General features: G+C 37.4%; 2 protein-coding genes and 1 long non-coding RNA gene across 3 annotated transcripts; all 3 read right to left on the bottom strand.

Annotated features, from left to right (window-relative positions):
• Window positions 1-9,998: 9,998 nt before the first annotated feature.
• Window positions 9,999-11,455, bottom strand: LOC109163438 (cytosolic sulfotransferase 17-like). The gene is made up of 2 exons (XM_019312185.1): window positions 11,350-11,455; window positions 9,999-11,003 (listed from the first exon to the last, which is right to left on the bottom strand). Exon 2 carries the CDS (start codon window positions 10,982-10,984, stop codon window positions 10,052-10,054), a length of 933 nt encoding a protein of 310 aa, XP_019167730.1. The 5' UTR covers window positions 10,985-11,003; window positions 11,350-11,455; the 3' UTR covers window positions 9,999-10,051.
• Window positions 11,456-17,854: 6,399 nt separating this feature from the next.
• LOC109163442 lies at window positions 17,855-18,863 on the bottom strand. The gene is made up of 2 exons (XR_002051270.1): window positions 18,761-18,863; window positions 17,855-18,317 (listed from the first exon to the last, which is right to left on the bottom strand). It is a non-coding gene; the product is annotated as an uncharacterized LOC109163442 (long non-coding RNA).
• Window positions 18,864-23,607: 4,744 nt separating this feature from the next.
• LOC109163408 lies at window positions 23,608-24,648 on the bottom strand. The gene has a single exon (XM_019312149.1). It carries the CDS (start codon window positions 24,646-24,648, stop codon window positions 23,608-23,610), a length of 1,041 nt encoding a protein of 346 aa, XP_019167694.1.
• Between the last annotated feature and the right edge of the window lie 515 nt (window positions 24,649-25,163).

The following is a 25,163-nucleotide window of genomic DNA, read 5'->3' as shown; positions in this document are numbered from 1 at the left end:
GTTAGCGTTAGCAGATTATATTAGCGAATTTGACCAGCGAATTATATCAACGTTGGTAAAAAAATATTTGAAAAAATTTGTTGTTTAGATTAACATGTAAAATGACCTAAGGGTATAATAATAATAATAATAATAATAATAATAATAATAATAATAATAATAATAATAATAATAATAATAACAATAATAACAATAATAATAATAGTAATAATAATAATAATAATAATAATAATAATAATAATAATAATAATAATAATAATAATAATAATAATAATGCTCCGCGTTCTCCGCGCACTTTCCGATCGTGAGTTTCCGTTTTCCGATTGCGATCGCCGATCGTGAGGATCGTGTAGATCGTGCCTTTTGATCGTGGCTTTCTCTCTTAGCGCTGTCTAAGGGACTATCTCCCTAGAGGTTCTAGGGCTTATATATCCATGGCGGTTCATAATGCTTTCACAGACGTACAACACTCTCATTTTCTATTTTATGCGATCCTGTTGTGGCTATTGTGTTACACCTTAAGCAGCATGGCTTCGAGTTCTTTCCTGTCAGTCAATCTCATCGAAGAGAAATGGGCCGATCTGTCGCTAGCCGATGAAGAGACTGGAGGTCTGGAAGCTCCGAATACCCAAGTGATCGGCGAGGATAATTCACACCTGGATCTGGTCGGCCGCTTCCTCACTGATAGACCGATAAAGTTTGATCACATGCAGCAGGTGATGGCGTCAGTCTGGAGGCCTGTCATGGGGATGCACGTTGATCTCCTCGACGAGAACCTCTTCCTGTTTCATTTCCCGCACCCGAAGGATTTGCAACGGGTTCTCGAAGACGGACCATGGTCCTTCGAGAACAATTTGTTGATTTGTGCGAAGCTCAAGCCGGGGATGCGTCCAGAGGAGGTGGATCTCAATGCTACTCCTTGCTGGATCCAAATCTGCGGGCTACCAGCGATCTACGCGTCACAGGAATTCATGACCCGCATTGGCAATTATGTAGGGGAATTCATGGCTATGGATCCAAATAATTTTGGTGGCGCATGGAGAAGCTATTATCGCATTTGAGTCCTTCTGGAGGTCAATGCGCCTCTCAAACGGCGTCTAAAATTATTCAGAAAGGACGACACATATCAATGGGTAACGTTCAGGTACGAGAGAATCAATATGTTTTGTTTTTGTTGTGGACTGCTGGGGCATACAGACAAGTTCTGTAAAAAGGTTTATGAGGAAAGAGTGGAACCAGATGCGTTCTCGTACGGTGCATGGATGAAAGCAAGGCCAAGGCGACAGGTGAAGTCGGTGGGAGCGAGATGACTTCTGCCATCGATGTCTGCGGCTGTGGTGATGGTGTTGGGAGCGGGGTCACCATCGGTGGCCTTAGAAGAGGTGGAGGAGGGTGGCGGGCTGCATTGTGAGTTGAAGAGGCGTCGGGAGAACGAGGAGATGGCAGACAACGGTTTGGGCAAGGATGTAGTTATGGAGGAACAATCAAAAAATTGTGTTTCGGCGGGATTGGGTTCTCAGTCCTGCCCGTCACAATGAGCACTTTAAGTTGGAACTGCCGGGGATTGGGTGGCTCCCGGACAGTTCGTGAGTTAACGGGCATGGTAGCCCGTGTGCGACCCAGCTTCGTTTTCCTGATGGAAACGAAGTTAGATTCAAGTCAGATTGAGAGGTTGAGAGTGAGTTGGGGTTTTGAAGGTATGTTGAGTGTGGATAGTGAAGGAAGGAGTGGGGGACTGGCTCTGTTATGGCGTGACTCGGAGATGGCAAATCTGGTCAGCTATTCGGCCAACCATATTGACATTGAGGTGAGGTTACCCGACAAGCCGACATGGCGTCTTACGGGTTTCTATGGGAACCCTGATCAGTCCAGGAGACAGGAAATGTGGGATTTGTTAACGCAGCTAAGGGACCGTGTTAATCTTCCCTGGGTGGTCCTTGGGGATTTTAACGACATCACCTGTCAGTCCGAGAAACGTGGCGCTAGGTTACAATCGGAGACGCTTATAGAGGGTTTTAATTCAACTTTGAATGATTGTTCACTGGTGGATTTGGGACTGTTGGGATCTCGGTTTACTTGGGAACGCGGTCGGGGTACAGAGGGTTGGGTAAATGAGAGGCTTGATCGTGCAGTTGTTTCTATGGAGTGGATGGATATCTATGAGGGAGTGGAGGTGCATAATATGTTGACATTGTTCTCGGATCATAACGCTATATTTCTGGATATTGAGCCGCGACAGTTTCGGCATCCCTCTAAGGCTTTCCGATTCGAATCTGTTTGGATTTCGGAAGAAGGATGTGGTAGGGTGGTAGATACAGCCTGGCGACAAACTACAGGTCTGGATTTTCAGCAATGCATCACCATATGCGCAGAGCAGTTTGGGCGATGGGGAGGTGAATATAAGCGGCGATTCGGTCTTCGCATTGAGGTCCTTCGGCGCAAATTGGAGCAGCTGCGTGATGAAAGAGATCAGTGCCGTGTTCGGCAGTATCTAGAGTTCAATGAGGAATTGAATTCTCTTTTATGTCAGGAAGAGTTATTCTGGAAGCAGAGGTCCAAACAATTGTGGCTCAAGCACGGAGATTCCAACACCAAATATTTCCACAAAGTGGCCTCTTTCAGAAAACGCCGCAATACTTTAAAAAGGCTACAAGATCAGCCTGAGGCGTGGAAAGAGGGTGCGAATATGAATGTCGAAATCTTAAGGTACTATAATTATATTTTTCAGTCCGAATTTCCCTCGGAAAATATGTTTGATCGGGTTAATCGGAGGATGACCAATGACATGAATGCAAACCTAAGGCAATCTTTCACGGTGGCCGATGTTAAAGCTGCCCTCTTTTCTATGGCCCCGGAGAAAGCCCCGGGACCGGACGGAATGACACCTTCTTTTTATCAACGTTTTTGGCCTGTGTTGGGCCACAGTTTATCGATGTTTATCCTGAACTGTATTGAAACGGGCTCGTTTCCTCTGGGTTACAACGATTCAAATATCGTTCTGATTCCCAAGAAACAAGTGCCGGAGAAGGTCACGGATCTACGCCCGATTGCACTTTGCAATGTAGCCTATAAGGTTATTGCGAAAGTGTTGGCCAATAGGTTGAAGGGGGTCTTAGACTCGGTGGTTTCTCTTTCACAGAGTGCCTTTGTTCCTAATAGGTTGCTTACAGATAACATCATTGTGGCCGGGGAAGTGGGTCATTATCTGCGAAGAAAGACGACCGGTGCATTGGGATGGGAGGCCCTTAAGCTTGATATGGCCAAAGCATACGACAGAATGGAGTGGACTTATCTGGAAGGTATGTTGGGAGCTCTTGGCTTTGAAAGGAAATGGATTGATCTTATGCTGCAATGTGTTTCTAATGTCCGGTACACTATTCAAGTCAACGGAGAGGGAGTAGGGGTAGTGAGTCCAACCCGAGGCATTCGTTAGGGGGACCCTCTATCTCCGTATCTCTTTATCATTTGCTCGGAATGACTATCAATTCTTTTACAACAGGTGGAGGGGCGGGGAGACATTCATGGAGTGCGGGTTGCTAGGGGGCCGCCGGCAGTGACTCATTTTTTCTTCGCGGACGACAACCTTCTGTTCTTCCGGGCTACCTGTGGGGAAGCCCAATCGATCAAGGAGTGTTTGGATCGGTATAGTTCAGCCTCAGGGCAATTAATCAACTACGAAAAGTCGAGTTCCATGTTCAGCGCTAACATTGAAGCCGAGATGAGGGGGTTGGTTACAGCTTATATGGGCGTTCGGGAAACGAGGGACTTTGGTCGTTATCTTGGGTTGCCATCGGTTTTAGGCCGGAAAAAGTCGGCTACTTTTCAATACATAGAGGAGAAGGTGCGTGAAAGGCTAGGGTCGTGGCAACAATGGTTACTTTCTAAAGCAGGTAAAGAAGTTATTCTCAAAAGTGTTGCGCAGGCCCTTCCTATTTTTACTATGTCCGTTTTTTTGTTACCAGCCCGGATGTGTGACAGAATTGAAAAATTATTCAATCGGTATTGGTGGGGTGATGGCAAATCAAATAGCAAAGGAGTGCACTGGATGAACTGGACTTGATTAAGCGTACCAAAGAGCCAAGGTGGGTTGGGTTTTTAGACAATTACACGAGTTTAACATCTCGCTACTTGCCAAACAAGGATGGCAGCTTCTAACCACTCCACATTCACTGGTTAGTCAATTATTGAAGGCGAAATATTTTCCAAAATGCTGTTTTACAGAAGCCGTACTTGGGAGTAATCCGAGCTACATGTGGCGCAGCATCCTAGCAGGCCAAAGCGTCCTAATAGAAGGCTTATTACGACCGATTGGGGATGGCAGGAGCACAAGAATTTGGGGCTGGCCTTGGTTGGCTGATCCCATCAATCCCGCCCTCAATACCACGCCATTGGATTTTTTGCAAGCCGCTACGGTTAACGGGCTCATGGATGCGCATGGACAATGGGATGAAGAGGTGCTCCGGGATCTCTTTGATGAAGCAAAGGTGCGACGGATTATAGCCACCCCAATAGCTAATCATTTACTTTATTCATGGCGTTGGGTGGGAGACGTACGAGGAGTGTACACAGTGAAACACGGATATAAGCTATTGACATCGAATTCTATGACGAGTAGTAGCCCGGGAAATTTTGACGCATGGGAGAAGCTGTGGAAACTTCCAATTCTGCCCAAGGTACGTCACCTACTATGGTGTTGTGCTCGCGGAATATTGCTGGTGCGGGAAAGCCTCAAACTAAAGAGTGTTTGGATTGGGGGAGGATGTCCGCTATGCACGTACGACACTGAAACTGCTGAACATCTATTTGGAGAGTGTTGTTTTGCTCGGCAGCTGTGGACGAGAGATGAAGGGCTGCAAGGTAGGTCGATCTAGACTTACATGGCGGAGCTACTTAATGGCATGCGTAGAGAAAAGACGATACGAATGGCTGCGGTTTTATGGATGATCTGGACAACACGGAACGATAGAATTTGGAGAAACAAGGTATGGACTGTGGAGGTTATGCATAATCAGATTGAGCTGTTGGTAACTGCCTGGAACGAGAATTATAGACGGGAGACCACTATTGAGCAAATTCACGATGACGATGCGAAGTGGGAACCCCAGCGCCGAACTGGTTGAAGTGCAACATCGACGCGACGCTCTCGTCTGTCGGTGTAGCCTTCGGGGCGGTGATCCGAGATCATATGGGGCACTTTGTGGCAGCAAGGAATGGTTGGTTGACCTGTTACCGTGATCCCTTAATGGCAGAGGCTTGTGCAGTTAAAAAGAGTTTAGAATGGCTTCACAGTTTGGGTCATAACCAGTTGATTGTTGAATCAGATTGTTTAGTTTTTTTGTAATGCTTTTAATTCCTACAACTTAGATTTGTCTTGTGTAGATCTAATCGTGAAGCAATGTAAACAAATTGCTAGAGACATGGGGGACGTTGTGGTTCGCCATGTTAGGAGATCAGCAAATCGTGTGGCTCATGTTCCTGCACGGACAACCGATTCTTCGTCTGGCTCAGGTTCTTGGTCCGTTGTACCACCTGATTGTATTTCCGGCCTGTTGGCTCAGTAATGATATTTCCTTTGGTTTCAAAAATAATAATAATAATAATAATAATAATAATAATAATACTAATAATAATAATAATAATAATAATATAATAATAATAATAATAATAATAATAATAATAACAATAATAATCTATACTATCTCTTCCTAATAAAATATATTGATTTCTACTTTCCCATTCGTATAATAATTATGGGTTAAAGTTGTGAAGTGTCAAAAGTTCGGCAGCTCGGTTGTCCGTTTTGGACAAATATTTTTTTGAAATCGCGTATTTTTTCGAGATCTATCCTCCGCAAACTGGTGTAGGCGGTTTGGCCCACCAATTTCTAAAAAAAAATGCTTTATTAAATAGTTTCTAAGTAATAATTGAGTCAGATTGTTTAAATTTTTGTATTGCTTTCAATTCTCGTTTGGTAGATTATTCTTATGTAGGTACGATTGTTAAGCAATGCCAGTTGATTGCTAAGGATATTGGGAATGTGTCAGTTCGCCATATCAGGAGATCAGCGAATCGAGTAGCCCACGTGTTAGCAAGGGCAACTGGTTCATCGGTTGTCTCGAGCTCATGATCTTTAATTCCACCGGCTTGTATTTCCAACTTGTTAAATCAGTAATGCAAAGTTGTTTTGTTTCAAAAAAAAAAAAAAAATAGTTTCTAAGGAAAAACTATGAGAACCTTATGTTTTATTAATGAATTTTTAAATTTTGTATTAAAAAATTGTCCCGTGCGTTATTTAATAATCTCTCTTTATAATTGGTCAAATTATTTAATTTTGGTAAATTAGAGAATAATTAATGATGGTAATAGAAATCCTAAAAGAATATAGAATTGAAGAATATTTAATTATTGTTATATTTTTATTGTGACTCACGAAATACAATACAAGAATATATAATTATGGTTATATTGTTATTGTTTGCCTCACGGCCATTATATACTAACAAAACTTGAAAAGAAACTAATAATAATAATATAATAATAATAATAATAATAATAATAATAATAATAATAATAATAATAATAATAATAATAATAATAATATAAGTGGTAAAAATAATATCTTAAAATAATTAAGTGTTAATAATAATAGTAAGAATATTAACGTAAGAATTATAACATAGTATAAATCGTAATAATTAAAAACTATAGTCTAGGATTAAATTTGGAATTGTCAGGAAAGATATGCGACATCTGGTAAAATTAACTCTTAAATAATTATATATCGATTTAAATATTCTTAATATATTCCAATAATTCCATTCCGTGCATTGCACGGGTGAAAATCCTATATATAATAAAGCCATATGGTCTTGTGAAAATTAAATGGTGATAATCAACATTTAATTTTCACAAGGCCATAATAATATTGTTAATTATTATGTTACAATTAATGGCACAACATCCTTTATTATAAAAAAAAAAAAAAACAAAAAACAAAAAAAACACACACACACTCATCATTTGAAAAATAAAATAGCTATATATTATATAATCATATAAAAAATGTACTTTTGAAAAAATAAAATAGCTATATATTATATAATCATATAAAAAATGTGTTCAATTAGAGTTTAAATTTTTTTTTTTTTGAAAGCTATTGGCTCTATTACATTGTAGTATCTGTTCACATACTTTCTCAACCTATTAAAACACAAAGAACCAATAACGCCTCCACTGAGGCTCGAACTCATAATCTTCCAAATGGAAGTCCAACCCGGATACCATTGGACCACATAGTCCTGGTAATTAGAGTTTAAATTTACTCATACAAAATTTAAAATTTGCTTTCTAAATGTAGTTATCTTAGTTATTATTTGTATTGTGAAAATTATAATATAGATGAAATACAATTAAGAATAAATAAATGTAATTATGTAAATTCTCTCTATAAATTTATTTGAATATGCACACAATTAGATTTTATATTAACCATACAAAATTTTAATTTTAATTTTAATTGTAATTTTGTATTCTATAAAAATAATAAATACTTGACCAATGAAAGCTCAAAAATATTATTATATTAAACAATTTAATATATTTTAGTTTTTCTATTTTTTATTTATATTTATAATACTATAATTTTTTTCCGTGCATCGCGCAGGTGAATTACTAGTACTAGTAATAATAATAATAATAATAATAATAATAATAATAATTATTATTATTATTATTATTATTATTATTATTTTAAAAAAATAAAAAATATATAATTAAGTCAATCATATTAACTATTTCGGGGATTTATTGACAAAAGTGTATTCAAATCACACAACAAATTGAAGTGAAAAACTACCTCGCACTGTCCTTGTTTGGCAATCAGCAATTAGCTCTTCAATATTAGTATATATTTAATTTAATATTTTATGTCCTAATTTTTATTTGCTCTCATTTATGTCCCTATTTAGTTTTAACCATACCTATACAATTATTTTATTGATAATTATAATCAATCTTGACTATATTATCTTGCATTTATAAACTTAGAATTGCCTACTTAAATACACAAATTCAACATTCAATTATCTATGCATAAACAATTTCAATATAATCTTGCATTGATATACTTTAAAATACTTATTTAAAAAAAAATTATTGAGCATTATTCCAATCGCACTATGCTGAAAAGAATTTATATCATATCATTCTTCCAAAGGTTGAACCCCAATCTTAAGTTCCAAAATGTAGTACTGGCCGAACTGTAATTGTCAATTTGTAGAGAATATATAAAACTGTACATTGATAAGCAAAGTTGAATATGAATAGAGTACAAAGAAGAAGTCAACCAATGCTTGTAGACTCAACACAGAAATAAAGTAATATAAAATTGTAGGTAGCTAGATATCTTTATATATACTGTAATATTTTATAATATAAAGGTAGTGCCTAAACTATAATAGACAATTTGTAAAAATATAAATTCTTCATCGTCGCTAACCTTGATGAAATCCGGCTCCTTCCAGATGCTCATGATGATGCCGCTTCTTGCGGCGTCCTCCGACGACCCGAGCGGGAGGTGGACGTTGGGATCGTACGACAGCAGAACGCCGGCGGCCTTGGCCACCTTCATCGCCGCCATGTGTGCCAACCTGCACGGCTCCGAGATGAGGCTTATTGAGCCGTAGTGGAAGATCTTCGCCCCCATGATGATCGCCGTGTTCAGCTCCGCTTCAGAATACCCACCAGCATTCGCCCGAACTCATTGTCCCCGACCTTGCCGATGAACGCCGACGCGCCGCCGAGCTTCATGATAGCGCACGCCACATTTGCTTGGAATTTGGTTGGGATTTGTTTGGAAGAATGTAGGAATCGATGTTTCGTTGCGTCGATTATGCTTGATTGAAATTCAATTTTAGCTTTTGGATTAATTGTCTAATTTCCATAGTCAAACATGATATCGGATGGGAAGAAGGGGCTAAAGGGTTAAAAGAGAAGCGTCAATCATAGATGACTGAAATACTTAGGAATACACGGCCATGAGACGGAAATGTTAATGGTAGACTAAAATTAGAACACTTATTATAACCGTGGTCGTAATGTGACAAGATAAATAATGGTGGACTAAAATTGAAATAACCCCTATAATAGTAGATTAAAAATGGAATTAACTCTAGAAAATTGTATATCCTGGAAATTAATTAAGAAGCTGTTGTGTATCCAACCTTATCAATACAATCCTTATGCCATGGACCAGGGTTCATAGTGCACTATGGACCTTGGTTCATGTATTTTTTTGTATTTTGAGTTATAAAATTTTATACTTGAAACAAATTAGTAATTGTGACTTGTGTTGTGAATTATATTTTAGTGCCCATGAATACAAATTATATATGTACCTAAATCAGATTTAAAAAATAAGTAAATATAACATGTGTATGTATCTTGTATTATTATTTTTGTGTATTGTATTATGAAATTCTATATCTTACGTGTACGAAATATGTACCTCATCTTTCTAATCTAGCTGGGTCCATAATGCTATGTTATGTGTTTGTGTTGTGATTATTTGTGTTTTGTGTTATATATGAAATTCTGTACCTAATGAGTATGAATTAATTATGTACCTCGTTGTTTCAATTCAAGATCTATAATGCAATGTGGACCCTCTGATAGAAATTGCCTTATCAATATTACAAATATGATTTTTAAATTGCAAAATCCATAACCATGGAATGATTACATTTTTATAATTAATAGTTACCAACATTTACATATGCTACAAGCCAACAAAAGCAACGAAATATAACAATTTAAACACTCTCACACAAGTTGATTCTTGGCTTTGGGTAGGAAACAATTATAAATTTTCAAGCCAGTTGTCTCACTAAAAAAAAAGGTGTCTATAATCCAATTACTGTGTCCACGGTAAAAACCTTGAATATACAAAAAAAAAAAAAAAAAAAAAAAAAAAAAAAAAAAAAACAATAAGAGTGAAGAAACACTCTAATTTCTATATATGCTCTTACATATGCCACACAAACAAAGAAACTAATCAAACTGCATAACCAATACCGGAATTGTGAAATTTCTCTTTTGTGAGTGCATCAATTCTTTTAATACTCTCATCATTTAAGTACTTTTTATGATCACCAACAATTGCTTTTCTAAACAAGGCATTAGTAGCTATTGCCATCGTCCAAACAGTTCGAGAATCCTTAGACTTGTTAACTTCATGATTGCTCAAAACCTCAAAGCTGCAACTCCTCACTATCTCCTCCACTTTGTTATTATCCTCTTCAGCAAAAGGACAACCCAAAAACTCAGCCAATCTTTTGACGTGAGTTTTTGTGTCATTCTTTAGCTCTTCATATGTAATAAAGAACACTTTATTAGGGTTCTTTAAACTCGCCAATTTATACCCCAACACATGGTCATAGTAAGATCCAAAAGGTACAATTCCCTGACAAAATTTCTCTACAGCTTCTTCCAACCCCCACGCTCCTTCCTCGGCTACCTTCGACTTATTCACATAATGCCAGAGGGAATTCAAGGTGTCCTTTGGGTTCCTGGCAACATAAACCACACGACAACCCGAGGATTCAAAGGTTTTGCCTAACAATTGATATGGAATATGGGTACTGAAAATGTTAGTTTTAGCGTTGGGTGGTGGCATGATGTAGGGTGGTGATCCTTCATTGAAGACTCGCATTTCAAGGAAAGGAACAAGATCGTGGGGGTTGTGCTTGATTAGGGAATCAAGACAGGATGGATAGATGATTGAGTAAAGCAAAGATTTGAGCCATGTGGTGCCGGTTTTGGGAAATGAAGCCAAGATTACATCATTAGGGTGTGGGTTGAACTCGGCTAGGACCCGTTGAACTGCAGGGACCACACGTGGGATGAACCAAAAGCCATTGATTTGTTGCAGTTGTTTACTTCCCCACCATTTCCCTTCTTCTACTACTGAGGAATCTTGGTTCTCCATTTGCCCAAGACCGAATCACCTGAGAACAATAATTTTGAGAAGATTTTTTTTTTTTTTTGTTAGTCCTACTTAATATAAACGGTCGAGTTTGTCTCTGATTACGAATACGAGTTTGTGTCAATTCATTTTGTGCTTGCTGATGAAAATGGACTTAATTTTGGGATGAGATTCACGGAGTGAAGTGAAATGAGATGCTCACAAAGTCCATCAAAAATAAAATCAGTGGTATAAAAAAACCTTCTTTACTTTTCTTTTTGTCATTATTAATATTTCTTGTTCTTGTTAATCTTATCAGAGCATTGTTAACGTTGACATGACCGACAAACTCAACAAGGAGAGAAAATTAAAGGGTGTTTAATTTATACCTGATATGACTTATCTGGATGGAGTTTGCTCCTGCTACTGAAATATGCAAGAGAGAGAGAGAGGGAGGGAAGATGATGGAAAAGGAATAAAATAATAGAAAGAAAAGATGATGCTTATTTTGATGCCCTCTTTGTTGCATAGCCACATATATTTATAGCATTGGCATGCATCGGCACATTAAAATGATAAGTATATTTTTAGAGCTAAATATTTTGTCATAGTTTTAAATTTAAATTGAAAAAAAAAATGAAATAAAAATTGAGTAAATACAGTAAATTGTTTACTTATAATGCTCGAAAACTTTTGAGAGTCTGCTTTATTTCCATTTCAAAATCATTTATTCCAAAGAAATTAATCCACATTATTTGAAATAAGATTTATTTTAAAATATTTATTTTTTTTTTTAAAACACCTAATAATTATAATTAGGATTGTTGGTTTTTACAACTTTGATGGCTGTTCGGCAGGCCAATACTATCGAATAATGGAATAATAATGTTTATGCGAGATAGTGAAAATAAAGGTGAAGTAATAAAGAGAGAATAATGTGATATTATTTCTCTAGGGTTTGGCCCTCAAAGCGTCGACTCCCTACATGATGATCTCAGGGGATATTTATACATAGATGTAGGTTTCATACATGGTAAGTAGGCCTAAAGGGGAATAGGGCTGACGTGCTGTCAACTTACTACCTTTTCCGCATGAACTAATCAAGGAAGCTGCCTAATGAGAGAAGATCACTTCCGTAGAATCCGCTGAACGCGTTTCTGGTGTGTGGCCGGTCGGGAATGGTCCCGTTTGTAGAGCTTGGTCGCTCGACCGAGTACTGGAAAGACATACGATCAGGGACTCACCGCCCGCGCGGCCTGGTCGCCCGCCTGAATCCCATGGGTGTCCGGTCGGGGACACGCCGGCCACCGTGACTGGTCGCCCAACCATGGTGCATCCAAGAGCCCGCCCGGGGATGCATCGGCTAGCGGGCTGGCCACTTTAAGAGTGCTTGATGGCCATTGTGAGACGCCTCGCATCGTGACTAAGGGGTCCCTAGCGACCCTCCCCTTGTTAAGTAATGAGCCATCTCTTGGTCTGGCTGTCTTGTCTGACCTCTAATCCAGGCGGCTAATTTGGGGTATCTATCAAGGATCGAGTGAGAGATCGCTTGATAGGAAAAACAACAATTTTAATTATTTAATTATGCTTGTATTGTAGACTCGGTTTTAAAATTATTGAGTTAATACCTCCAATGGTCATCCGAGTATTAGGGTATTACCAGGTGTGGTCCTCCGAGTTTAAAACGACCACGAGATGTCCTCTGAGTTTTAAAAAATAACCACCTGTGGTCCTCCGTTAGGATTGGTGTAATTGGCGTTAAGTGTGAGGGCAAACTGGTCATTTCTCGTATGAGTTAATCCCTCCAATGGCCCTTTGAGTATTAGGGTATTACCAGTTGTGGTCCTCCGACTTTAAAATGACCACTAGACGTCCTACTAGTTTAAAAATATTATCACCCGTGGTCATCAGTTAGGTTTGTTGTCAAAGGGGCGTTAAGTCTGAGGACAAAGTTGTATTTTCACCTATATTTCTTTCTTCTTCGTTCATAGCAATGGTATGTCTGCAACATTTTCCCCTCTAGATGCTTCTTCAAATCCTCCACCATCGCCTTCACGTCCAGTTTCCCGGTCACTGTCAGTAGATCATTTTGTATATCCACTTTCACCACTTTTTCTTAATCAAGCATACAACATTCATGGAGTAAAAGGAAAAGTGGGATACACGTATAGGAATTAACTCTTTCTCGTAGTGGAAATAACAGGTTTGCCCTCACACTTAACGTCCATTTGACACCAAACCTAACGGAGGACCACGAGTGGTTATTTTTTTAAACTTGGAGGACATCTCGTGGTCGTTTTAAACTCGGAGGACCACACCTGGTAATACCTTAATACTCGGAGGACCATTAGAGGTATTAACTCTAAAATTATTACTCAAGTCACTTTTTCACCTTTAATTATTTACAAGTAGGCCACTAACAGAGTCTATTGAATTTGACAGAAAATCTTGCATTGTAAAAATTGTCTTGGGCAATTGAGTAAGTTCACATCTCATGTATCGCCACATATGCACTACGGCATGAATTCAATGAGACATCAAAATAAGTAATTTATTATATGCAATAAACGGGAAAAAAACTATAACAAACTAGAATATTTGAAGTTATAGTTCACTATGTCCTTAATCCAAAGTAATATCTGACTTGTCATTTTTGCTTCTAAAGTCAAATTCTTCTTCAATTAAAATATGTAAGTATTTATATTGTGTTCTACAATGAGGTAAATAAATTTTAAGTTTAGTGGGTTTAGTGTATACTAGATGTTGTTCCACGTGATAACGGGTAAATACAATCTATCTATCTATACTATATATATATATATATAACTAAAATCCTCCACTTAACTTCTCCCCAAAATCCTCAAATTTTAATATATTATTTTCTATTTTTCTATATATTCGTACTATAATTTTACATTAAAATTCATATTCTAATATTGTAAAATAATGTAATACAATTTCTAATAGAATATATTCTTTCCTATTTTTCTATTCGTACTATAATTCTACATTAAAATTCCTATTCTAATATTGTAAAATAGTGTAATACAATTCCTAATAAAATATATTTTTTGCTACTTTTCTATTCATACTATAATTCTATATTAAAATTTCTATTTGCAATACAATTAGACAATATTAAAACACTATTATAATGCTCCATGCGTGACAAATAAATCTGACAGTACAAATACTAAAAATAGGAAGCAACATATATTATAATTATTATTGTTAATGTTATCTTTATTATTATTATTATTATTATTATTATTATTATTATTATATGTATATATATATAATATTTGAACATATGTCAGTCAGAAAGGGGTGATTGAGTAGTAAAATAGTCAAACATAATATTAGCAATACAACAATATTAAAATTCATATTTCTATTCAATAATATTATATTATTCTTTTTCCCGTTAAAAATTATATTCTTCCTTATTAGTTTTATAATTCTCCGTTAATTCTCTGTTAAATTTACTAAATTTCAAAATTTCATTAAAACTCAACTTCCTGGCTAAATTATTAAGATTTAAATAAAAAAAATCCTTAAAAACATGCACGCTTAATTCACAGTTAAAATCAAACTCAATATCCCAACTCCATGTTGTAGTCAAACAATCCTAAATCACCAATAAATATAGCACAAAACCCAGTAGTCTATCACCAAAACTGAAACAGAAGAATGTGGAAGAGCAATTTGGAGCTTGGATTTTCAATTTGGAGCATTCTATTCTATTAACTTTAGTTTCGATAGGTGAAGTAAGGATTACAAGTTCTTTTTTGGTGATTATGCAGTTTATGTTTTTTTTTTTTTTTTTTTAATGTTGCAGTATAAAATGATTCATGTTTTAGTTTCATTTTATATTTATTTATTAACTGTTTTCTATTACAGTTGTTTCTCTTGAGTTTTCACATATTGCAGAAAGTATTCCAGCCAGGCATGGCGTTGGTGATGATCATCATTCTCAATTCTATTCGGTAATAACAGATTAACAGTTTTAATCTTTAAAAAAAAATCTTATTTCAATCTATAACTAATTGCTTTTATTATTAGGTTGATGTTGAGGCATAGTGTTGGATTGAAGAATAAAGTAATGACTTAGTATGGTTCAAGTATTGTGTAGTTTTTTCCTCTTTTATATGTATCACATTTTACAATAAATTTCAAGTATTCTGTAATATACAAATCTGCTTTTTTCAAGTGTATTAAGATCGATTCTATTATTTTGAACAATAATATTTAGGGAATTGTGCTCTTCGATCTCCAGTACACCACTGAAAAATTTATTCTATTAGATTCAAATCATTTAATAACTTAATGTATCAATAGATTGGCAATGGTGAGGTTGTGGGTGATAGTTCAGTGATAAAAGAGACGCCTTCTGAATGAGTTCTCATCAACCCAAACATCACAGAATAAAGGGCCCTCATTGTAAGCTTGAAGGAAACTCATTGATTATAATTCCTTCTGAATGAGTTCTCATCAACCCAAACATCACAGAATAAAGGGCCCTCATTGTAAGCTTGAAGGAAACTCATTGATTATAATTTATGTGGTTGAAGTGTCTGGTCTGTATAGCCATGATGACGGGTGGTATTATATATATATATATATATATATATATATATATATATATATATATATATATATATATATATATATATATATATATATATATATATATATATATATATATATATATATATATATATTTTTTTTTTTTTGTTATTGGGTTTCAAAGACAATTGTGTCCGGTGGCACATAAGATTGTTTACTTTGAGCTACTGGTTGAACATAAGCCTTTCTAAGATTTTGTAAAGCTCATGTAATCAATGAATTTTCAAAATTCCCAAGCACATATTCTTCTAAGTAGGTGATTGGATTGTAATCAAACTGTTTTGATGGTTGAATTATTCTTTTGAAGGGAGTTCAAGTATGGACATATATAGCTAATTTGGTGGTTGGAGTCCATGAAGAAGTTTTTCATATCTCTTGAGTTTTTCATTATTTTTTGGATGTATATTATAGGTTTGAGTTCTATAATATTGTAAAGTATTGAGAATATGTACTTTTGATAATTCTTATGTATTGTTAATAGACTATTAGATGTTTGGTAATATTAACTTTTTACTATTAGCGGTTAAATGTAAAAAATATATATAAGGACATTCGTAATAATAATAATAACAATATTATTATTATTATTATTATTATTATTATTATTATTATTATTGTTGTTGTTGTTGTTGTTGTTGTTGTTTTTGTTGTTGTTGTTGTTTTTGTTGTTATTGTTGCTATTATTATTATGAAATAATATAGTATAATTTATAATAATACTAATCTATACTATATATAAAAACAAAATTCTCTATTTTAACTTCCCGCCCAAAAGACTCCTATACTATTAAGGTTTACGCAATATTATAATAATATGGTAATACAATTACTATTCGTAGTACAATTGTATATTAAAATATGGTAATACAATTCATAATACAATATATTCTTTCCTACTTTCCTATTCCTAATACAATTCTAGATTAATAATAATAATAATAATAATAATAATAATAATAATAATAATAATAATAATATTAAAGTCCTCATCTTCAACTTTTCCACTCAAACTAATATGAATATTAATTAATTGGTAAAAAAAATTAATAATTGACTGAAAATATTAAAAATAAATCCGTTATTAATAATTAACTAATTAATATGTAATAAAAAAGAATAATTGACTGAGAATAAAAATGACACCAAAATTATGCCAATTGAAAAACGAAATGAATATTAATACTTGATTAAAAATTAAAAATGATCACAAATTGATTCAAATGAAAAAGGAAATGGCTAGTATAGATAAATTAAAAAATGAATATGTTATTAATAATTGACTGAAAATATTTAAAAAATCTATTAATAATAATTAATTAATTTATATATAGTAACAAAATAATAACAGGGCGTTTGGTTGGAGGGAGAGAATTATGTGGGAAAGAAATTGCAATTCCATGGGAGACGAATTACTAGGAATAAAGTGAAAATTTAAATTTCAGTGTTTGCTTTATAGGAATATAATTACTGAGAATTTCAATTCCAATATTTGGTATATATTGGAATTGAAAGGGAATAAGTAATATAAAATCCAAAATACTTATTGTTGTTGTGGGCATCAATTTTAAGTTAAAAAGTGGGAGGGGTAATTTTCTCTAATGATTATTTTTTTTCTTCCTAAAATCTATGGAATTAAAATCGGGGGGAAGGGGGGGGGGGGGGGGTGGGATTTTAATTCCATGAAAATGAGGAAATTGTAATTAGGTGGGAATTAAGTGAGAATGGAATTTAAATTCCCTCCAAACAAACGCCCTGTAATTGTCTAAGATAAAAAATGGCACGGAAATTATGCAAATTGAAAAAGGAAATGAATATTAGTATTTGGCTAGAAATTAAAAATAATCCCCGTTTAACTATTTCGAGCAGGAAACAGATTAACTATAATATAGGTATTATATGAGATATATATGGATCTGAACTCATTGATTTTAAGAGAAAATAGTAATGCAATGGGCAAACTATTTTGAGAATACTTTGCACAAAGAAGATTGTTACTACATTATTGCATGACTATGTTAATTATATGGCAATTAAAAGAGGAAGTGAATATATATATATATATATATATATATATATATATATATATATATATATATATATATATATATATAGACGAGGATGGACAAGATTCTATTGCTACTATCCATGTCGTCTATAAAGAGGTTTTCAATATTCAACCAGTGATATTATCTTTTCTTTTTATGCCAAGATGAAAAAATTGATATATATCTACACAGAAAATATATCTTCCATACAAATAAATTAGGATCGCAAATAATTTATATAACTGAGTTACTAGACATTATGTGCTTAGATGACATTAGTGACCTCTCTCAGTCATGAGATTGAGCCTCAGTCGCACATGTAATCTGCATAAACATTCTCACATTTGAGATGTAATTCATACATTAGTTTTATATATATAAATAATGAAGAATCTGGAAGCTTATCTTCATTTCTTGGCCAGATCATCTCACCCACACTCTCACATTTGAGATGTAATTCATACATTAGTTTTTTATATATATAAATAATGAAGAATCTGGAAGCTTATCTTCATTTCTTGGCCAGATCATCTCACCCACACTCTCACATTTGAGATGTAATTCATACATTAGTTTTTTATATATATATAAATAATGAAGAATCTGGAAGCTTATCTTCATTTCTCGGCCAGATGATCTCACCCACACATCTCTTATCCTCACATGCAGTCGCTCTATCTCTGCATCTATCAATATTAGAAAACTATTAACTAATTCAATGAGTAAGAAATAAAGTAATAATAAAATTGTAGGTAGCTAGGGATAGATATCTTTATATATACTCTATAATATGTATAAAGGTAGTGCCTTATAGCGGAGAGGGTCATCCGCCATGGCTGTCTGCATGGTAAGGACGACGGCAGCAATGAAAAGCCGAGGGAGAAGAAAGAAAAGCTTTGAGTTGGCCATGGTAGATATATATAGTTTGTTAATCAATATTCAGTTGATGAGAGTATAAAAAAGACTTTTACTTTTCTATTTTGCTATTATTATTATTATTATTATTATTATTATTATTATTATTATTATTATTATTATTGTTTCTTATTCTCTTGTTAATCTCAACAAATTAATATTAGAGATCATCAACAAATTCAACAGAGAAAATTAAAGGGTGTTTAATTTATACCTGATATGACTTATCTGGATGGAGTTTGCTCCTGCTACTGAAATATGCAAGAGAGAGAGAGGGGGAGGGAAGATGATGGAAAAGGAATAAAATAATAGAAGGAAAAGATAATGCTTATTTTGATGCCATATTTGTTGCATAGCCACATATATTCAATCCTTATATTATGCACCAGGCTCACAATGCATTGTGTGTCTCAGGACTCGCAATATGTGTGCCTTGTGTGCCTTAGTGCACGATATAATTTACCAATATTTATAGAATTGACATGCATCGGCATAGTAAAATGATAATTATATTGATAAGTATATTTTTAGAGGTAAAATTTTTGTCATATTTTTAAATTTAAATTGGAAAAAAATGAATGAAATAAAAATTGAGTAAATACATGCAGTAAATTATTTACTTATAATATAATGCTCGAAAACATTTTAAGAGTCTGCTTTATTTCCATTTCAAAATCATTTATTCCAAAGAAATTAATCCACATCTATATCTATGTATACTATATATACTTCTAAACAAAATCTTGAACTTTAACTTCCTCCCCAATTCCTGGAAAATCTTATTTTCTAATAAAATATATTGTTTTCTACTTTCCTATTCATACTATAATTCTAGGTTAAAATTCCTATTCTAATATTATAAAATAGTGTAATACTTTTTTGAAGGTCAATCTTGCGATTGTATTAATGAATCAAAGCCGAAATAGCGTCAGGTGGGATAGCATCCCAGTACATGCTAACGTAGCTAAAGTATGCGCATGTAAATTAACCTGCCTAGAGATGTAATCCAAAGTAATACAATTAAATAACGACATAAACGTTCTGCACTGGTCAATTGTGACCCCAACGTACGAATGGATCGGCGTGTGATGGTGTCGGATAATCGTAGCCAATTCCATGCAATCCGTGAGTAAACTTACTGATGTGTTGTTCCGTTCATGTAGCCAAGACAGAGCTTCCTTGTATGCCTGGGCCTCCGCCATAAGTGGTGAAAAACAAATTGGTAATTTGTCATTCCTTGCTGCCACAAACGAGCCATCTGCCGCTATTATTATCATGCCGTATGTAGCCTCGCCCGTGTCGTGCCGGAAACCCGCGTCCACATAACACCGTAGACCGCCCTCCCCTGGACCGTTTAAGTGCTCCGATACCGCTGCCGGCTCGGTTCGGCGGACATGGGCAGCGCCGTACGCCTGCAGTGCTACGGTGGCTGCTCTGGCTAATTGGGCAGGCCGCATCATTGATCCCTTCCAGACAGCTGAATTCCGGATTCTCCAAATATAATATAATACTGCTACCATTAACCGGGTCTGCTCCTCCGTCATGGCCGCCATAGCCCCTTTTAGCCATGTTGTAAAAGAGTCTGCAACAATATTAATAATAGGCAAGTGTGTTATATTCCAAACAAGTCTAGAATATTCACAGAGCACTAAAGCATGTAACACATCTTCATGATCTAAACAACACATTGGGCAGGTTGGGTCCACCTCCACCCTTTTAAATATCAAGTTAAGGGTTGTTGGCAAAATGTCACATATGGCTCTCCACAAGAAAGTTTTCCATTTGGGTGGGACTTTTATTTTCCACATTGCAACCCATTTATCAAAATTCGCAGGATTATTCTCATAATCACCCACAATATGCCTATAGGCATTCTTTACTGTATATGTCCCCTTTTGGTCACTCATCCAATACCATGAGTCCTCATACTCAGGACTAATAGGGATCATATTTATTCGCTCCACATCTTCAGGAATAAATAAATCAGACAAAATATGTGGATCCCAGGTATGAGTCTGTAAATCAATTAATCCTGCAACTCGTGCCTCTCTCAATTCCTGTGGCATTTCTGTTTGAATCAATGGGCTAGGATTATCTCGTAACCACGGGTGCCCCCATATTAAAGTTGTTTGTCCATTCCCAATTCTCCTTCGCACCCTGAGACTACCATTGCATGGCCTGCCATTATACTTCTCCAACAGTAACTTGGGCAATTACCAATAGTTGCATCTGTAAAACTGGTTGTGGGATAATACCTTGCCTTATAGATTTTAGCTACGAGTGTTCCTGGGTCTGTTAAAAATCGCCATGCCTGTTTACCCAGCATAGCTAGATTAAAAGCCCTTAGTTCTTTAAAACACATACCACCATACTTCTTTGGTATGCACAACCTGTCCCATGCCTTCCAATGTATTCCCCTTTCTCTTCCATTCCCCCACCAATACTTATTCATAGTTCGCTCAATTGACTGACAAACTGTCTCAGGTAACAAAAAAACACTCATCGAATAGGTAGGCATAGATTGCGCTACACTTTTCAATAATACTTCCTTACCAGCCTGAGAAAGTAACTTTTTACTCCACGAACCAATTCGTTGCCTGATCTTTTCCTCCACATACAAAAAAAACAGCTATTATTTCTCCCTACAAAGGAAGGTAGGCCCAAATATTTCTCAAAATTGGGTGCTTGCACCACCCCCAGACAATCCGCTACCTGTGCCCTGTCAGCCTCCTGGGTATTTCTGCGAAAAACATATATTAGATTTATTATAATTCACCACCTGGCCTGACAATTTCTCATACCTTGCAAGGCACTGCCTTATAACTCCCGCCTCCTGGATATTTGCTTTAAAAAATAGGAGACTATCATCCGCAAAAAATAGGTGTGATACAGGCGGCGCCCCCTTTGCAACTCTGCACCCATGTATTGAGCCTGCCAACTGTTCATACTGTAATATCATCGAGAGAGCCTCTGCACAAATAATAAATAAATACGGAGAGAGAGGGTCTCCCTGCCTGAGTCCCCTGGTTGGTTTTACGTGCCCCCTGCTATACCATTGACCATTACAGTATAATTAACAGTTGTTACACACATCATAATGAGCTTTATCCACTTCTCACTAAAACCCATAACAGTCAGCATCCTTTCTAGAAAGTTCCACTTCATTCTGTCATAGGCCTTTGACATATCTAACTTCAATGCACTCCACCCCACTATACCACATTGCTTTCTATTCAGATAATGCCCCACCTCTGCTGCCACCAGGATGTTGTCAGTGATTAGCCTTCCCGGGATAAAAGCACTCTGGGATTCTGATATCAATCCTCCCATTAGTGTTTTCATCCTATTTGCTATCATCTTGGCCATAACTCTGTAAATGACATTACTCAACGCAATCGGCCTTAAATCTGCAACTGTCTCGAGCATCTCCTTCTTCGGTATCAAAACAATGTTAGTATCATTCAATCCCTCGGGGAATACACAGGAATTCAAAGCATTCGTTATAAAGCCAGATACATCTCCTCCCACTATCTCCCAAAACTGCTGGTAGAAACCCGGGTTCAACCCATTCGGACCCGGTGCCTTATCCGGATACATTGAAAAAAGAGCCTCTTTAACCTCATTAGTTTCAAAAGGGCGGTCAAGCATCATATTCTGCTCTAACGTTACTCGTGGGGTTAGGACCCCAAAAAGTGGATCATCACAACTCAATCCATTAGAGGCAAAAATATTGTCAAAGTAATTCTGTATAGCAGCATGAATATCATCCCCTTCCACCCAATTACCAGCATCACATTTAATACTAGAAATAAAATTCTTTTTCCTACGTGTAGTGGCATACCTGTGATAAAATTTTGTATTTGCGTTAGCCCCGCGTAGCCAGTGCTGCTTGGCTCGCTGCCTCCAAAACACATCCTCCTAGGCCTCTATTCGTTTCATGGAATTCTCAATCTGTTGGTACTCAGCTAGCGCTACCAAATCTCGCCTACTCCGTATGGCATCTTGCCTCCGCTGTAGCTGGTTAATTCGTTTTCCGAATTTATGAAACTGGTCTCCCCTCCACCGCATTAATTTTTCTCCACACAACTGCTGGCAATGCAGCAATCCCTCCGTCCTCCCCTCTTGCCAGGCCGTTTCTACTACTTCTTTGCACCCCTCATCTAATAGCCAAGCCATTTCAAACCTGAATCTCTGCGGCCCCCTTCCCCTTGACATGCAAATCGCATTAATACTGAGGAATAAGATCGAGTGATCCGAGGCCCGGGTTCGAATATTCTCCAACCATGCATTCTCATTGAGCAGACCCCAATCATTCGTTATTAAAGCCTTGTCCAATCTTTCCTCTATCCAATTCGGCGTCCCCTTTCCCTTCTGCCACGTAAACTGGTGGCCCCTCATTGGCATTTGCATCAAACCACAGTCATCCACAGCATCTCCGAAACCCCGTAACACACTATTAGGATACGGATTTCCCCCCTTCTTCTCATGCTGGTATAGTAGATTATTAAAGTCCCCTATCACCACCCAGGGCAACAAGGATCTAGTCTTGAGAGTACCAAGTAAATCCCATGTCTCCTCACGCCTACCACGTTCGGGGATACCATAGATACATGCCATGCGCCATAACTTATTAAACAAGCTTACTTCCACATCAATATGACTCTGCGAGTAGCTTAAAAGTCTCACCGTATTATTCTTCTTCCACAAAAGCGCCATTCCTCCACTCAAACCTTCGTTATCAACATAAAACAAACCTTCATACCCAAGCGTAACCCGGATCCGTTCTGCATGTACCCGTGGTACCTTGGTCTCCATCAAGAACACAAAATCAGGCTTCTTACTGGACGCTAGGCCCACAATCTGTTGAACTGTGCGTGGATTGCCCAAGCCACGACAGTTCCAGCTCAAAGTACTCATGATGATGGGCGGGGCTGGACACCAGCTCCCGCCATGGACAAGTTTTTTGAAACAGCTGCGATTGTTACCTCATCGTTTCCACTATCCTCTCCCCCCTCCGTCCCATGCCTACGACGCTTTGCCGTAGCCACCACCACCTCATCCTTAGACATACTCGTGGGTGTGACACCCCCACTTCCCTATCCCCCCATCCACCACACGTGGCTTGACTCCCAGTGGTCGTGGTTTCCCGCCAATCGGAACAAGCCAGCTATCCCCAACCGCTCTAGGAGCGCTCCGGGATCCACCAGCTCGCATATCCGGACCGTACAGGTACCTTTCGACCGGAATTCCAGCCTCCCTAGCGTGCATGCAGAAAGTATGCAAGTGACCCATACAACCACAAAAGTAGCAAAACTTATGCAGCCGTTCATATCTAAAATTTACCCATGCTGTAGTCCCATCTCTCTTCATCAACCTCATCCTCCTTCTAAGCGGCCTATCAACCGAAATTGACACCCGAATAGGGTGAAACGTTAGCCATGGCGCCCCTTCAAATCGGTCATCATGTTTAACAAAAGAGCCCAAAAAATTTCCTGCCTGTTCTAGAATTGCATGCGACGTGTATCCCTTTGGCATATCATGCAACTGTACCCACATGTCAATCTTATCCAGCTCTACATCCATAGGATTCACCCCATCTAACACCTCCTGACACACAAGTGCATTATTCTCAAAGGCCCAGGGTCCTCCATTCAGCACGTATTCCATATCTGTCTTATGGAAAAACACAAACAAGAACAAACCCCTTTGAATCTCCGTTACCTGTACTCCACGTACCGGTTTCCAAACAGACGCCAGAACCTGCCTCATAAAGTCCAGTTTTATCATCTTCTGCGTCAAAACCCGCCCGACAATCCTCCAAGTCTCTTCCTCCTCCTCCCCATCACCCTCTACTACCCCATCCCCACCTTCCCGCATAAACACCGCCCCCTCCTCCTCCATCAAAGCCATCTCCGCCCACCTATCTGTCAATTCCGCCACACCCACCTCCCCCCTCGGTCGGCCAGTTACCGGCCCTTCTCCACCACCCTGCCCCCTACCGTCTCCCAGCCTCTCCCTCAACCCGCCAACCTCCACCGACAACCCACCCCATCCTGGAAACCTACTGCCCTCACCACGCCCAACCCCCTCATCCAGGCGCATGCCTTCATGCAATCCATAAAACCTATCTCCCACCACCCCCCTTGGCGTTCGCTGCCTACCTTCCGAACCCCCCTCCCCCACCGGTTCGTCGCCCATCAAACCCCCCTCCACAGTTCGGCGATGATCACCCACACCCCCTCACTGATTCGTCGTCCGTCCAACCCCTCCTCCACTGTTCGGCGATGATCACCCAGACCCCCTTCTCCCGTTCGCCGACCGTCCAGACCACCGTCCATCGCTCGGCGTCCATCGTCCAACAGCCCTTGATCGACTCCTTCCATATCAGCCAACCCTCCCCTCCGTTCGGCTTCCATTGTTTCAGCACCGGCCACAGACCGGAAGAGAAGAAAAATCACCGTCGAAAACCCAGGAAAAAACCCTAGTAGAAACGCAAAAACCCTAGAGAGAATTTTCTAGAGAGAGAATTTTTTATAATGTCCTCATTAAAATAGTGTAATACAATTCCTAATAGAATATATTTTTTCATACTTTCCTATTCGTACTATAATTCTACA

Source organism: Ipomoea nil, unplaced genomic scaffold, assembly GCF_001879475.1.
Source record: "Ipomoea nil cultivar Tokyo-kokei standard unplaced genomic scaffold, Asagao_1.1 scaffold3025, whole genome shotgun sequence".
In the NCBI taxonomy this organism is placed as follows: domain Eukaryota; kingdom Viridiplantae; phylum Streptophyta; class Magnoliopsida; order Solanales; family Convolvulaceae; genus Ipomoea; species Ipomoea nil.
Note: the sequence above shows the minus strand (reverse complement) of the source record. Positions and strands in the feature narration are given on the sequence as shown.

Coding starts and splice junctions, on each gene's coding strand:
- LOC109163408 (XM_019312149.1), bottom strand. CDS start 24,648: ATGCGCCTGGATGAGGGGGTTGGGCGTGGTGAGGGCAGTAGGTTTCCA.
- LOC109163438 (XM_019312185.1), bottom strand. CDS start 10,984: ATGGAGAACCAAGATTCCTCAGTAGTAGAAGAAGGGAAATGGTGGGGA.